This window comes from Rhinichthys klamathensis, unplaced genomic scaffold, assembly GCF_029890125.1.
Source record: "Rhinichthys klamathensis goyatoka isolate OS25496 unplaced genomic scaffold, OSU_Roscu_1.1 h1tg000266l_1, whole genome shotgun sequence".
Classification (NCBI taxonomy): domain Eukaryota; kingdom Metazoa; phylum Chordata; class Actinopteri; order Cypriniformes; family Leuciscidae; genus Rhinichthys; species Rhinichthys klamathensis.
The window spans coordinates 812702-829145 of record NW_026606787.1 but is presented as its reverse complement, the minus strand read 5'-3'; the positions used below and the strand labels follow the sequence as shown (position 1 = coordinate 829145).

Genomic DNA, 16444 nt, shown 5'->3' with positions numbered 1-16444 from the left:
AAAAGTTCCATATAGCACCTTTAACTTCTGTGAAGATGCAGCACTGGCCCGTTTGGGCAAGTGACTAATCCGTCAACTGGCCCGAGTGTCTTTCACGCTGGGCCCGGGCCATCGGGCAATCCTTATTGTCGAGCCATGACTTATATTAAGCTTGAAGGATCGGTATCGGCTTATCATGATGATAAGAAATCGGTAGTCGGTATTGGCTGCAAAAATCCTGATTGGAGCATCCCTAATGGTGACTATAACTTTACTTGTGTACAGCACTTTGAATTGGAATAAGTCAAAGCATTGTGAAGAAGCATCAAAATGACGGGACGAGCAAGAGCGAGATCAAGAGGCAGAGGTCGTGGTCAAGAGCCTGCTGCTCCTGGCGCAGTGAGTTTATTTATAATTATTTGAATATGATAAAACTTTATTGAAAAACTTATTAATATTCTAATTCGTCTGCAGCAACCACCATTATCACAAGAGGCTGCAAAGCCTGTTATGCCCACTCCATCTGAAGGACAGCTGGTGGGCAGAGGGAGACAGAAACCTGCACCTGGAGCGATGTCTGAAGAAGGTAAGTGCATTAGAGCAACAAGTGGAAATATATACTATATACTCTGTACTATGCAATAGTATACTATAACATTCACGAACCCCATTTCTTGGTCTTTATCTTGTTTCTTCCTGTAGTGATGCTGCAGATTTCTGCAGGCTTTCAGCAGGTAAAGATAGGGGAGAGAGGTGGGCGCAGGCGGGATTTCCATGATTCTGGTGTCCACACTCGCCAGCTCATGGAACATGTGAAAGAGTCCAAATCAGGTAACACCAAAATGTTAATGAGCATTTTTGCCCTTTAGCAAATGTCAGGGTTGGGTATTGACACTTGTTTCTTGATTTGATTATGTTTAATAATTTCTATTTGATTATAAATAAGATTAAGTTAGATGAATCCTTTAAATGGGAATATTTCAGTTCAAATGACAAAATTATTTTTAAAAAAAATCTATCAAGTAAATGTTTTAAACTTTCTATTTATTTATCAAAGTATCCCTAAATCAAGTTTCCACAAAAGTATTCTGCAGGATCTTGTGCCACTGAAGACTGGAGTAATGATGCTGAAAATTCAGCTTGGCCAGCACAGGACAAGATTACATATTAAAATATAATAATATAGAAAACATTTTTTATATTTAACATTTTACAACAATAGTATTTTTACTGTATATTTGATCAAATAAATGCAGCCTTGATGAGCATAAGATAATTCTTTCAAAAGCAATAAAGTCTTAACTTTGAAATCTCTTCCCGTGACAGGTGTTTCAGGCACTGCCATTGAGCTGAGGGCCAATTTCATGCGCCTGCTTTCACGGCCTCTGTGGGCTCTGTATCAGTACCACGTGGACTACAAGCCACCTATGGAGTCCCGACGCCTGCGCTCGGCTTTGCTTTTCCAGCATGAGGAGACTCTGGGCAAAGCACATACCTTTGATGGAGCAATTCTCTTCCTCCCAAACAAACTGCACAATACTGTATGTTTTTACATCGTGCTCATTATTTAATTTAATTGCTTTTTGTGAGGCTTTGGAGTGTGGATTTGATTTGATGGTCAATGATAAGTTGATTTGCCTGTAGGAGACAGTCCTGTGCAGTGAGACCAGAAATGGAGAGAAGGTTGAGATCACTGTCACACTGACCAATGAACTCCCGCCATCCTCTCCTGTATGCCTGCAGTTTTACAACATCCTCTTCAGGAGGTAATCACAGAATGCACTCTGTTTGAAATACGGTTGTTATTTATGAGGTGTTTAAACTTCCAGTCCTGTTTATTTTGTGTTGTAGAATCCTGAGGATACTAAACATGCAGCAGATCGGACGCCATTACTACAATCCTGATGATCCATTCAACATTCCCCAGCACAGGTTATGAAAGTAGTGTGTTGTGTGTCTGTGCACACATAATTGCTGCTGGAGAATGATTGTACAATGGACCATATCTGTTTGCAGGTTGACAATTTGGCCTGGCTTTGTGACCACCATCCTTCAGTATGAGTCAAGCATCATGCTGTGCACCGATGTGAGCCACAAGGTTCTGCGCAGTGAGACGGTCCTTGACTTCATGTACAGTCTGAGGCAGCAGTGTGGAGACCAGCGATTCGCTGAAGCCTGCACAAAGGAGCTTGTGGGACTGATTATTCTGACCAAGTAAAATGAGCATACACTTACATATACTCTGCCAGTCAAAAGTCTCTTATCCTCACCATGGCTGCATTTATTTGATCAAAAATACAATATATCAGTCTTATTTTGAAATATTACAATTTTAAAACATAAATGTGAGTTTCTTGGATGGATTTATTACTTGAGAAAGTATTTAAATAATTTTCTAAAGTGGTTTAACATAGAATGTACAAACTAATGGTGTTTAATAAATTATTATTTATAGGTACAATAACAAGACATACAGGATCGATGACATTGCCTGGGATCATACCCCTAACAACACATTCAAGAAGGGAGATACAGAGATCTCGTTTAAGAACTACTTCAAAACGGTAGCTTAATAATATAGGTAATTATGTTGACACCAGTTGCAGAATTTTATGGTCATACTCAAGTCATTCTCCTCCTCTCCAGCAATATGGTCTGGACATAACAGATGGCAACCAGGCTCTTCTGGTTAGTCATGTGAAGAGACCTGGCCCTGCAGGACGGCCTCCACCGGGACCTGCCATGCTCGTTCCAGAGTTTTGCTACCTCACAGGTAAGTCTTTTGAAAACCCATTAAAATGGTTTGAAGAGTGCTGTTTTCTTTCATGTGTTGTATCTTGATGCACTGCATTAGCCATAAAAAAAGGACTCAACCTTTTTTAATAGCCAGCAGACCTGCCAACTCATACGCATTTTGTGTAGCGGATACGCTTTTTGACCTCAAAGTACGCTGGTACGATTTGTCACTCTAAACTACGCAAAAACCTGGTGACGCTTCTGTGCACGCGCAGAATATTTTATTACAAAAATCTTCAGTCCTGGAAAACCCTTGAAAACAGCCATATTTATGAAAAGGTACTTGAAAAGCGCTTGAATTATTGAAAGACAATATATGTGAAATTAGTGTTTAATTTTATCGATATAACAATATTTTCACACATAAGGAAAGCTGCAGGCCATCTGATTTAGATATAGAGCCATTTCGCATGGCTATGAGTGTGATATTGCTCATAAATAGCCAAGTATATGATACAGCTTTAATTTGGGGGGAGGGGTCAGTTTGAATAAGGAAAACGATATCTTTGTCATAATGACCTTTCAATGGTTAAAGTTACCACAGTAAATGCATCTGCTGCACTTTATTTGTACCATTTTGTGTTATTGGTTTATTTTTGTTTATCTATTTACAGGGTTCCCGCGGATCCTTAAAAAGTCTTAAATTAGATTTTTAAAATTTAAGGCCATAAAAAGTCTTATAAAGTCTTATTTTTACTTATGAAAGGTCTTAAATTTTAGATGACACTTTGACTTAGACATATCTAAAATATTTCCAAATTAAAACTATCTAATTAGCGTACGTATTTTTATTTATTTATTATTCTATCTTTGTGGATTTGCTAGTTCACGTGACATTTCGCGTCACTCGCGAGTCGCCGCAGCATAACTGTCTCCTGCACGCGAGAGGAGAGAAAGAGAAGAAAGGTCGTAAATGTCAGTTCAGTTGTAAGTTCATTCTTTATGTGCGTATGGTGTGCGATGTCTATTGTCTATTATGATATTGTAATCATTGTTTTAACGATGTACGAGGCACTGCGAGCTGACATCGCATTTGTCTCGTGCTTTCACTGCGTGATGTGTGCAGTGTAACTGTTATGTCCCCAAATTAGTTTTTGACTTATATTTATATCATATTATGTTCTTATATTAGAATATCACATCAGCAAGAGTGCCGTTTTCCCATGCACAATTCCAAGTGTGATATTTATGTTGTACAACAGTTAAATTAACAATAAGTTAACATTGAGTTACTTTTTAGACACAATATTGTCAATATTGTTTGTTTTCCCTTTATTTCGCCGACTATAATTTCATAATGAAACCGTAGCAGAGTCTCAATGCAACCGACAGCGATGATTTCTTGACTGAAATCCGCGTTTTGAACGAATCACTTGCTTCTTTCCCGAATGAATCAGCCGTTTGAACGAATCGGTTGAATGAATGACTCCCTCAACTCACTTATTAAGACAGTGATTTGCCGCTGCGGTTTCATATTTAAAGTACCCTTTAAATAAAATGTTAAAATTAGAAATCATTTCATATTTAAATATTGCATATTGATTTAAAAATATATATCTCATAGCTTTATTTATGCAGTTGTAAATGGAGTGTAAATATATTAATGCCGCTTCTGTCACCTCTGCACTGCAAAGATGGATTTTGATTGAATGATCTAATTTGACTGGTAACAGTGGTACTGTATGATTATTATATAATTAAGTATTATTGTATAATTACTGTATAATTTAATTTGAATGATAGTATTTGACATTAAAGGTGATGCATAACTCTAAATAAGTTTAGAAAAAATGTCCATAGGTGAAAATGCCCCTGAAAAAATCAATTTAAGGTGGCAAATATTGCCCCTTAATTAAAATATTAATTTCTGTCACTGCTGTGAACTGACCACTGCATAGAATATGAAATATATGAATATCTTCGTGAGTCAGCTGTCAACAACAGACCTAAACCAGCCATGGCACCAGCACAAAAACACAATCAGTAAAATATCATCTAATTATTATCAACAAAACGTTGAAAATATCAAGATATTTTTTTGTCAATACTGCACAGCCCTAATGTATGGTATTAATTTTGATTTCTTCAGGTCTTAAAAAGGTCTTAAAAAGCCTTAAATTTGACTTTCAAAAGTGTGCAGGAACCCTGATTTAAATTTTTAGAATTTGAAAGATAATAAAGAAATTGTTTGATAAGTGGGATCTCTGATTTAAAGGACAACTCCGGTGCAAAATGAACCTCGGGTGTAATAACACATTGGTACAGACTAAATCGTTCCCTGAGATTTGTTTTCATGATAATCGAATGTAAAGAGTTTTATCTCTAAAAACAGTTTAGCTTATAACGCTAGTATATTGGGCTTCGAGTAAGCAAAAAGAGATCGCTAGTTAATACCATTAACAAGGCTCAAATTAGCCCCACACTAACACGGCAGCATAATGAGTGTCCTTACACGCAAACCGAAGCATTGAGAACTTTGTAAGTGTATAGACAGTTTAATAAGAAGATACTTTACACCAGGGGTCTCCAACACGTCGCTCGCGAGCTACCAGTAGCTCGTGGCCTGATTGGAGGTAGCTCGCCAAGGGGCCGTTCACATATCGCGTCTTTTGCGCGCTCAAGTTCGTTATTTCAAATGTAGGCGCTTGGGCAAGCGCGCTCATAATTGAAGCGACGCGCTCATTTTTTCCAGGCACAACTTTTTTCAGAATGCCGCGAGCAAGTCATGTGACAAGATCCAACCAATCAGCTTCACCCTTTCCGTAACAACATTGAAAGCTCAGTCAACATGAAGGATGGGGGTGCACCCAAACACTACGGGTGTTTTCTGTTCTCCGTAAATAAATCGTGTAGCAGAGCTACAGCAAGCGTTTTTCGGTGGTGGAAATCCATTAGCTACTAAAACTTCTTTGTCGATGTGGAGAGCATACGGTTGCATTGCAACGACAGACGCCACGGGAAAATCGGACCGAATTTTACTATTAATAATAAAAGATAAGCTAATGTGCATTGTAAATGTCCGTAATTTATCTTTTTTTACTCATTCTTTTTTATAAAAATGATTTAAAGGCTGAAATATGTGAGGTTTATCTTTTTATAAAACCTTTTTTGTCAAAACTTTATTTGAACTTGTACATGTTAGTAGATAACATGTTGCAAGACACTCCTTTAAAATCTGGCCATCATTTTTAATGTTATTATTTTAATGTTTATTTAAACAAAAAGAGCATATTGATGCTATTTTTTTGTTATTTGCTGGTTTTCGACCTATAACTTGGTGAATTGATTTTATTTAGTAGTATTTTTTTAACAGGATTCTGTGATAACTGTGATCATTTTGGTCACTATAATCATGAAAGGAAATTTTCATGCCATTTCATCTCTAGTTATGATGCACTATAAAATCAACTATAATTATGTGTTTAAGGTATAATATGCAAAGTACAATTTTCTATAAAAAAATTAATCTCTGATTCTGTTCTTTTCTCTGACATTTAAGAGTGGCATATAGGCCTACAAAAACTCTTTTAGGTCTAAAACAGTTTGGATAGCTGTTAATATGAGTTATGAGACATTATTTAGGAGATTTAAGTACTGTATTACATGAGTAGCTCTCAGCCACTTTCATTTTTAAAAAGTAGCTCTCAAATGAAAAAAGGTTGGAGACTCCTGCTTTACACAGACAGTACAGTTAGCGCATACAGACAGCAGCCATCTTGGAAAACAGTCTCGATCAGTCAAACCACGAACACGGTGATACGTGAGCTGAACTGTGACTTGGAATCTCATATGCTCCGTTGTTTCCGGAAGAAAGCACTGAGCGCATAAGAGAAGCACTGAACGCAACAGAGAAAATAAAAAAATAAATATAATTTATCTTATCTTCAATATCTACACGTACTGTTCGCTCACCTTCGTGGTTCGATTGATCGAGACTGTTTTCCAAGATGGCTGCTGTCTGTATGCGCTAACTGTACTGTCTGTGTAAAGTATCTTCTTATTAAACTGTCTATACACTTACAAAGTTCTCAATGCTTCGGTTTGCGTGTAAGGACACTCATTATGCTGCCGTGTTAGTGTGGGGCTAATTTGAGCCTTGTTAATGGTATTAACTAGCGATCTCTTTTTGCTTACTCGATGCCCAATATACTAGCGTTATAAGCTAAACTGTTTTTAGAGATAAAACTCTTTATATTCGATTATCATGAAAACAAATCTCAGGGAACGATTTAGTCTGTACCAATGTGTTATTACACCCGAGGTTCATTTTGCGCCGGAGTTGTCCTTTAAGTCAATATAAACCAAAAAAGTAGTGCTTAAAAAGTCCTGGAATTTCAGTTTACAGTATCTGTACGAATCCTGTGCAACTAAAGACACTGACAAAACCTTCTATGCATTCGAATATGCCTACTACATGTCTATATAGTAGGAAAAAATGAGTAGTATGTCTTAACTAAAGTCAAAGTATTCATACAATAGTAAGCAAAAAGCCCTCAAATGACGTACTACTTCTGCTGAGATTCTGAAGTGCTCATCTAAATCTTTACTATCCCACGAGACAACGAGAGAGGATTTGTGAAGTGCAGTGAAGCAGTGCGACCCTATAAGTCATGTGACAACATGGCTAATGCAGTGCATCCATATATCATTCATACTATATAGTAGGGCTGGGCGATATGGCCCAAAAAAATTATCACGATATTTTTTTTTTTTTATCAGTCGATATCGATAATTATCACTATAAATGTCAAATCTTTATTTCTTTCAAGTTTAAAGGCAGATTTTTGCTCCTAAGTGAAAGTTGTATAAACCAGAGCGTTGTGGTTTTAAAAATCTGAGGTAGAACATTTAAACATTTGTCATTTTTCCTTAACAAAATAAATATCTGAAAAGAAAAATATTTCTTCAGCACAGTTTGCACTGCAGTGCAGGCTGCAATATTCAAATTACATGTTTTGTCTCGAAATGCATATTTGACAGTGAGTTGACAGTAAATCTACATCCTAACTCAAGCTAATGCTGCTATGTTAAATTTATGTTCATTAACAAAAACAGTAACATCTGTTTTTTTTATTTTAAGGACCACATTTTTATTTGGTAAAATTTAATATTCAGACTGTTTGAGTTTTATTAAAATTAACCATTGGTCATCCAGTATCATGCATTTAGATCATGATAACCACAGATAAAGCCAGGTACAGCCTATAGCACCTCACTATCATGGCAAAATGTAACTTTATGGTTTCTATGGTATTTGTATGAAAAACAGTAGCCGAACAGTTAAATACATTATTAAATACTGTAATTATATTCCATTAGTCATTTAATACATTGTCTACATTAATAATATTATACAATTCAATATGTATATCCCACATTTCATGGTGCAGTTAATATTACTAGGCTAACGTTACAGTAAATCCATGGTAGGCTAAATGGATTCAGTATCAATTCAGATTCTGAATTCGCTGCGCAGTGTTTCTCCTGTTTGTCAGCGGTGTTTCATCTGCCTTTAAACTGATTAAACTGGACATTTGTGTTCTTCGCTGAACTTAAGCGCTTCTCACTGGATCTCGTGAGCGAGACGACCAGAGTAAACGCGTCTGCTCTAGTGAGCTCGCGCTGCCGTTTGGACTTTGAGCCGAGCGGATAAACAGTCCGTGTGGCGCGCGGTTCAAATGAGTTTCGTTCCGTTCCGCTTTTCGCGCATACACATTATCGAACATTTATCGACCTCTTGATATCGTTTTATCGAGAAAAATTATATCGCGATAATTATCGTTATCGTTTTATCGCCCAGCCCTACTATATAGAACAGGGGTTTTCAAACTTTTTGTGTGTGTGGACCACTATTTGTAATCAAGAATTTTCGCGGACCACCTCATAATACACATAATAAAATATGTCTACACAGTCCTACCTGAATTAATCCACACCTCTAAATAGGCTAACTAGCACTAAAACTATAACTGGTCATCACATCAGTACAACAAGCTTGTTAAAGACAGTTTACTGCACACAACGGCTGCCACATATTTTATTTATTTATTTACTCAAGCGCCCGAGGGCATAATCAGGTTCATTTGAACAACAGGCTTATTTCCATAGCAATGGAGTATAAAATATATACAGTAATAAGAACACTTGGATATAGATATAGTCAGCATTTCAAAACCTTTGGCGATTTTAGGGGATTATTAACGTAAGTCCTCAAAGTAGGCTTGAGTTTGTCCACTTAACAGCACATCCGCAAAACATTTCAGAAACACGAGATCAAGAAACTAACATTAACTGGAAATTAAAATAATAACAGGCCTTATCATTCCATTTATAAACATTTCGTTTCATATAGGCCTAAACTGCCTATAAAGGCTATGCATGTGATGTGATAATGAGAACATATTTGCCTCTGCCCTATACACATTTAATGAAAACACATAAGCCTAACGTTACTCCAGGTTAAAAATAAAAGAAAGTTGGCAAAAGGAAAAGCCATTGGAGTCTATTTGCCAGCCCAATATGAACGTAATATCCTCCTTTGTCACCCTCCACATCTTTCCCTTCCTCTTTGTATCGTCTGTCTAATACAGGCCTATATTAAAAACAAACAACTAAATAAATGCTCACCTAACCTGTTGCTAATTGCTATCCACCGATCCATGTTGTGGTTCTGACGACACTGAGCTTGAACGTCACGGCCGAGCGCCACTAGCCTATTTTAGTAATCACACAATAACTTGACAATTTAATTTACATTTTATATAAATATAGGCCTACATATTCTTTTTACTTTTTTATGGGAATTTCCTGGTAAAATGAAGGTAAAAAAATATTATTTTATATTTTATTTTGCCTTTTCACGGACCACCTGCAGTACCCTCACGGACCACAGTTTGGGAATCGCTGATATAGAACATACTATTTTAATGTTTGAAGGTTTGCTCCTTATCAAATTTCAGTACCTACTCAGTGAATGATTTGCTTCTTGCTTAAAGTCAATGGCAGGAGGTATTTATATTAAGGTGAAGGGGACATTTTTGTTTTAGAGACTGTTTTATTGTGCAAAATTTGTATACACCTCAAGGTGAAAGGTGATGACCTCAAAACTAATAGACAGAGTAAAATATGAAATGGAACGCATTTAAGTTTTGTTTTCAAGTGTAAACAACTCCCTGACCTGTATGCATTTGTTTGCCTTGAAGGTTTGACAGATAAGATGCGAGCCGATTTCAACATCATGAAGGATCTTGCCTCGCACACAAGGCTGAGTCCTGAACAGAGAGAGAGCAGAATTAACCGCTTAATCTCCAACATCGACAGGTTCTATTCCAGCCCTATTGATGTGTTGTGTTTCTTAATTATGAGTATTTGTATATTTTATCGGCTCTCACATACAATAGAAACGGAGACGTGCAGAATGAACTTACTACTTGGGGTCTGAGCTTTGAGAACCGACTGCTGAGTCTGAATGGAAGAGTTCTGCCCTCTGAGAGGATTATACAGGGAAGCAGAGCGGTAAGACAGACAGCTTTACATCACAAAAGGCATTCATAATGTAACCGTTTCATTGAAGGCTTGATTATTTTCGTTCGTTTTCATCTCTTAGTACGAGTATAATCCATGGGCAGCTGACTGGTCTAAAGAGATGAGAGGTCTCCCTCTGATAAGCTGCATGAATCTGGACAACTGGCTGATGTTCTACACACGCCGGAATGCAGAAGTTGCCCAATCTCTGCTTCAAACTCTCAACAGAGTGGCTGGGCCCATGGGAATCCGCATGCAGAGGGCTATCATGTGAGTTGTGTGAAACTTTGAATGTCCAAAACTTTCCATTCAATTTTCATGTTAATAAGCATTTTCTGCACAAGCAGGATTGAGTACGAGGATCGTCAGGAATCTCTCCTAAGAGCCCTGCAGCAGAACGTAGCACGTGAAACACAGATGGTGAGACAAGCAATCACATTCATGCACAATTTGAATATCCAGACTGAGCTTTCGTTTCAAACTGCTTCTGTGCCTTTCATAGGTGGTTGTGATCCTGCCTACCAATCGAAAGGACAAGTATGACACTGTGAAAAAGTTCCTGTGTGTGGACTGCCCCACTCCCAGCCAGTGTGTGGTGTCTCGCACCATCAGCAAACCTCAAGCGCTTATGACTGTGGCCACCAAGATTGCTTTACAGATGAACTGCAAAATGGGAGGAGAGCTGTGGAGTGTAGAAATCCCCGTAAGACTCTCAAATGACTGTGGCTCTGTTGGCTTGTGCCAAGTGTCCGATTCCAAATTTAATCTTTGTCTTTCAGCTCAAGCAGCTGATGATCGTAGGCATAGACTGTTACCATGACACCGCTGCTGGGAAGAGATCCATCGGAGCACTGGTGGCCAGTCTGAACCATGGCATGTCCAGGTAATATAATGATTTGAAGACGGCACTGTTTAAACAAATATAAGCCTAAAATTCTTTGCTAAACATTTATGTTGGACTGGTTAGGCAATAAAACAAAATAAGTCTTACTGTGAATGTTTTTCAAGAAACTGCAAAACATTTGAAGTAGATGAAAGTTGAGTTTTGACTTAGAAGGGAACCTTGCATTTTGGTTATTGGTGGACTAGGTAGTCAATAGGATTTCTTAGTGAAAATAATGCTGTTGTCATTAATTCTGCAATTAAAAGATTTCAGAATCAGATTATGTGGTTGTACATAATTGTTGTATAATGTCGCTTTCGTTATTTTTTCAGGTGGTTCTCCAAGTGTGTCTTGCAAAACCGTGGTCAGGAGATCATCGATGCACTGAAAGGGTCGTTGCAAGGTGTGAAATGTTGCAAAATCATAATTATGTAATTAACTCACTGTGTCATTCCAAATCTCTGACCTTAAATGAGTCCGATGGGTTTTCGGTTAAATGCCTGAAATAAGGTTTATGGTTAACACAATCTCAAGATATTAAATGCAACAAAATAGATCAGTAATACCCCAGTGATTTTTTTAATTCATTCATTCATTTTTACTTCTGAAAAAGGCAGTTGCTAACAAGTAGTTGAATGGCACTACAGAGTTTGTTGGTGACATTAAACGTCATCCCGTAGAAAAGTAAAACTCCAATACTCGCTAGTCTACTTTCAAAGCCTTGTTTATGGTCTTGCAAACTATTATCTCAAACATTCCAACTTGTAGATTTTAAATGAGATTGAAAGAGTTGTCGGAAACTTACTGGGGGTTCATTTCTAAAATCTATATTCATAGACTAACTTAAGCTTTATACTTCCACCTATTTTATTTAGGCTTTAAAATTCATAAAAGTTATTAATTTGTGAAGATTATCTTGAACAAAATGCAAGAATTCATTTACTTGGTCACATCTTACATTCTGCAATAATCCAAAAGTCATTGGAAAAATCCCCTGGTCAAGGAAACCAGGGTGATGTGAAATTGCAATAGGGATGCACGATATTGGATTTTGGCCGATATTCGATATGCCGATATTTTCAAACTAATTTTGCCCGATACCGATATATTTGTATTTTTTTTAAGTGCAAAAAAAGCTTATTAAAGCTTCTATTAAAGTTCTCAGTCAAGAGCAGTGAGTGATTTCCTCTTTGTGTTTTGTTGTTTTATTAACATTAAATAGTTAGATAGTTCTCCCAAAAATTTAAATTGTCATCATTTACTCTCTCTCAAGTTGTTTTAAACCCAAATAAATTTCTTTCTTCTGTTGAAAATGAAAATGAAAGTTATTTGGAAGAATGTGGCTAACCAAACAGTTGCTGTACTCATGTGTATAGTATATATTTAGTATATAAAATATATATATATATAAATATTAGGGCTGGGGTAAACGATTATTAATTAAACGATTAGTCTGTCGATTATTTTATCGATTAGTCGACTAATCTAACGACTAATTGAACGATTCTTTTTTGTAACATGGAAATTGCAGGAGTGCACATTCAATGCACAACAATTTTGATCTGGTTCTTACAGAGTATCTACACTGTAAAATGTTTGGTAGGCTACTCAAATGAGCCCTATCACACTTGGATGTGGTGCTCATTTTAATGTTTTCAGTGCTCATAAAAAACATCCGGACTGATTTTATCGGTTTTGTTGACGGGGGTGGGGTTTACATGCGCTTCATAAGGCACACACGCACATTTGCACACACACGCGCAAGGTCTCTCGCTCTCTCCCTCGCTGCGCGCGCTACACGGTTTGGAGCTCGCGAGCTCTAGATTCCGGGAGATTTTAACTAATTTGCGGTCATCAGGGAGCCGCTATCACTATGCGGGAGACTTGGGATGTCAACTCCATTTGACAAAGAGCGCAAATAACGACACCTTTACGTTTGGGACTAAATTTGAAGTATTCCCATACCTTCGATGATTTAGTGCGAGCTGGGGTTTTTTAGGACTTTTTCTTTTGTTGGGACTTTTGCATGGCTTTGTTGTGAATTCTGTGAAGAGGTTGCTGTTTCGTCCTCGATTCTGCAATGTTTCGGTCTCCCACGTGTGTGTGGCGAGCTGTACCGCCGGGAACGGTGCAAAAAAATAAATACATAAATAAATAAAGAAGCGTCGATAAAAAAATATGACGTCGACGAATTTTTGACGTCGAAGCGTCGACGTCATCGACGCGCCGCTACAGGCCTAATAAATATACCATAGTATGTTTAAGCACAAGAAAGAAATTAATACAGGTTTGGAACAACAGAGTGAGTAAACAATGACAGAATTTTTATTTCTGGGTGCAGTATCTCTTTAAGGACAAGTGGCAGCATATTATAGATACTGTCTCTTTAAGAACTGCACGCGACGCGTCTAATATACACACATTTGACAAGCAGATTTTCTCTGTTTGTTTTCACTTTAGACATAACCAACTTTGTTTATGTAAACCTTGTGTGTATTTGACAGTATTAGCGCAATAAGACTCGAAAGATAACTTAATCCAGTATGCAGGCGCTGTGACAGGCTTTTAGTTCCTCTAAGCGTCGGGTGCACAAGCTCAGAAAAGCGCATGTTAGAACAGCGCATCAGCGCGTGAATGACATGTTTAACTAGCAAGACTTTGACGCACATGCAAATAATGAACTTTTGGGAATTGCAGTGTACCGTGAGTGTAACTCCTACCTCTGCGTTTACATGTGATGTGAATGTACGTCGCGTTGTACAGTATGTTGAGATGGAGCCAGAATTGAACTGATAGAATGCACGACTATTATTTTTCTTCAAAAGCAGATCGTGGAGACATTTTAATCGTCCACGATCAAAAACCGTGAGACGCACACCCCTAGTTGGTAGTTTAAGTTGCTGGCGCTCATGCTTCGTTCACGGTCGTCACGTGCGCATAGGAAACACGCCACCCTATCGGCAAGGCTCATCAGCAGAAATATCCATATCGGCCGATGCCGATGATGGTCATTTTAGGCTTTTATCGGCCGATACCGATGTTGTCCCGATATCATCGTGCATCCCTAAATTGCAAGTTTGCTTACAAAATACATCATCCCTATACTGAAGCTGTGTGTCTCTTTAGCTGCTCTGAAGGCCTATCTGAAGTACAACAATTCCCTGCCCTCACGCATCATCGTGTACCGAGATGGAGTTGGAGATGGCATGCTGCAGAGCGTGGTGGACTACGAAGTTCCTCAGATCATGCAGTCCATCAAGACCATGGGGCAAGATTACGAGTAAGCCACACTTATGAAGACACAGTCACATGTTGAATTCCCTTGGTTGTATTCACATTTTTGTTTTGCATACAGGCCCAAGCTGACAGTTGTGGTGGTGAAAAAGCGCATCAGCTCCAGGTTCTTTGCCCGGATTGATGGCAAAATTGCCAACCCTCCTCCTGGAACAGTCATTGACACTGAGGTCACTCGTCCAGAGTGGTGTGTATAGATTCTACCCTCATCATGATAATGGAATTTATAACTTCAATACATACCTTGAAAAATATTGATATTCGATACCACAGGGAAAAACAGACATATATACTACCATACAGATTTAATTTTCGATTATTTGGGTTTGTTCTGAATGGACACATGGTATTACATTTATTTGTGTAGATCATAAAGGTTTTAAAAAGTCTTGCAGTTGATTTTAAAAACTCTCCAGATAGCCTAATATTAGCCATTTTGTATTAGTACAATAATGCAAACCGCTCATCTCAATGCTACGTCTGCTTTCAGGTATGATTTCTTCATAGTAAGTCAGGCTGTGCGCTTTGGTTGTGTCTCACCTACGCACTACAATGTGATATTTGACAACAGTGGCCTCAAGCCAGATCACATGCAGAGACTCACCTACAAACTCTGCCACATGTACTACAACTGGCAGGTAACAACCAATGTAGATCAGTATCACACGACTGCTAATAGCTCTACAATACTATGTGCCGTCTCATGTATTCTTCATGGCTCTTTCTTCTTTCTCTGAAGGGGATTGTCCGAGTGCCTGCACCATGTCAGTATGCCCACAAACTGGCCTTCCTGGTTGGTCAGAGCATTCACAAGGAGCCCAACATGAACCTGGATGACTTCTTGTACTACCTGTAACCTGCTTAAGTGATAAGATGGAGGGTCTGGAAGAATAAATGGGCCATTCTTAGTTTCTTTTTCAGGTTGAATCAGTTGAGTGAAAAAGTATATTATCAGAAGAACTTTTGTTTATATTTCTACATATAATGTCTTGAGAGAGAAGCAGGTACAAAAATGTTTGCAAGGGAGAAATGCTTATGGTCCTACTTTTTTCTTTTAAATATTCCCTTCTATTGTTCTATGTCTTGTGAAGATCCCAGTTTTATGTAAAGGGATCGTTCAAATCGCAGATTTCTTGGATTGCGTTTAGAGCCACCGTTAATTGAAATAAACATTTATTTTCAAGTTTCCAATATAAAAGATTAATAATTACATTTGTAGTGAATGTCTAGCGTTCATGTACTGCATTCATTCATGTATGTTTTTCATGTTTCACACAATTAAATGGTAGCGATTGTAGATTGAAAACAAACAAGGAAAGAAAATTTCCATGTAAATCAGAAGTATTGGAAAGAGCTAAAGATGAGAAATAAAGTATTGATGTGTTGTTGAAATGCGTCAGGACTGAGTCTTATTGCAAGGCGATTTGAAAATAATGAAGCTCAAATTCCCATGGCTTGCTTGTTTGTTAAAACTTAAATTAATTAAATAATTCAGACCATGGGGTACAGTGCCAGTGTTTTGATTAAATGATGGCATTAATAAGAATTAAATATATTTTTTCTGAAAACTTGGGCATGAGAATGAATTTTCACTAACGGTTTACTATCAGAGGGTAGTCTCGCGTAGCCAGACCTTCAGACTGACGGCTGAAGGTCTGGAACTCATAGCAGCTTTCTTTGGCCAAGGCCCGCCCATAAGGCCGTTTGACCGACATGTTAAACAACCAATTACAGTTCGTTTCGTTCAGCGTCACGTGGAAATGTCCCCACAACAACAGACCGGCGTGCAACAAGTCAGTCAGCATAGAAAATCAAAGGAGGAGAAGAAAACCGAACACAATACTGAATCGGCCAGCTGCGATGTCAGCGTCTGTTGTTTCATGTTTGCCCGCAAACGCGGCTGATATCCCCTTCACAGTTAGGTATTTCACTTGATCTTCCATAATAGATCATAGCTGTCAACATTGA

At 38.0% G+C, this 16444-nt stretch overlaps 1 protein-coding gene across 1 annotated transcript; it reads left to right on the top strand.

Annotated features, from left to right (window-relative positions):
* The first annotated feature begins 265 nt into the window (after nt 1-265).
* Nucleotides 266-15418, top strand: piwil1 (piwi-like RNA-mediated gene silencing 1). Its single transcript, XM_056267951.1, has 20 exons — nt 266-378; nt 454-565; nt 682-810; nt 1306-1520; nt 1624-1745; nt 1831-1911; nt 1996-2193; nt 2435-2543; nt 2626-2752; nt 9978-10095; nt 10176-10290; nt 10382-10569; nt 10647-10719; nt 10802-11002; nt 11079-11182; nt 11515-11585; nt 14309-14462; nt 14538-14663; nt 14967-15114; nt 15216-15418. The coding sequence occupies exons 1-20, from the start codon at nt 310-312 to the stop codon at nt 15330-15332; spliced, it is 2577 nt and encodes an 858-aa protein (XP_056123926.1). The 5' UTR covers nt 266-309; the 3' UTR covers nt 15333-15418.
* Nucleotides 15419-16444: the final 1026 nt, after the last annotated feature.

What these genes read in the sequence shown, in the direction of transcription:
- piwil1 (XM_056267951.1), top strand. Translation starts at nt 310, where the DNA reads ATGACGGGACGAGCAAGAGCGAGATCAAGAGGCAGAGGTCGTGGTCAA. An exon ending in AGAGTTTTGCTACCTCACAG is followed by an intron (nt 2,753 to 9,977) that starts GTAAGTCTTTTG and finishes TTTGCCTTGAAG; the next exon opens with GTTTGACAGATAAGATGCGA. An exon ending in GAGGTCACTCGTCCAGAGTG is followed by an intron (nt 14,664 to 14,966) that starts GTGTGTATAGAT and finishes GTCTGCTTTCAG; the next exon opens with GTATGATTTCTTCATAGTAA.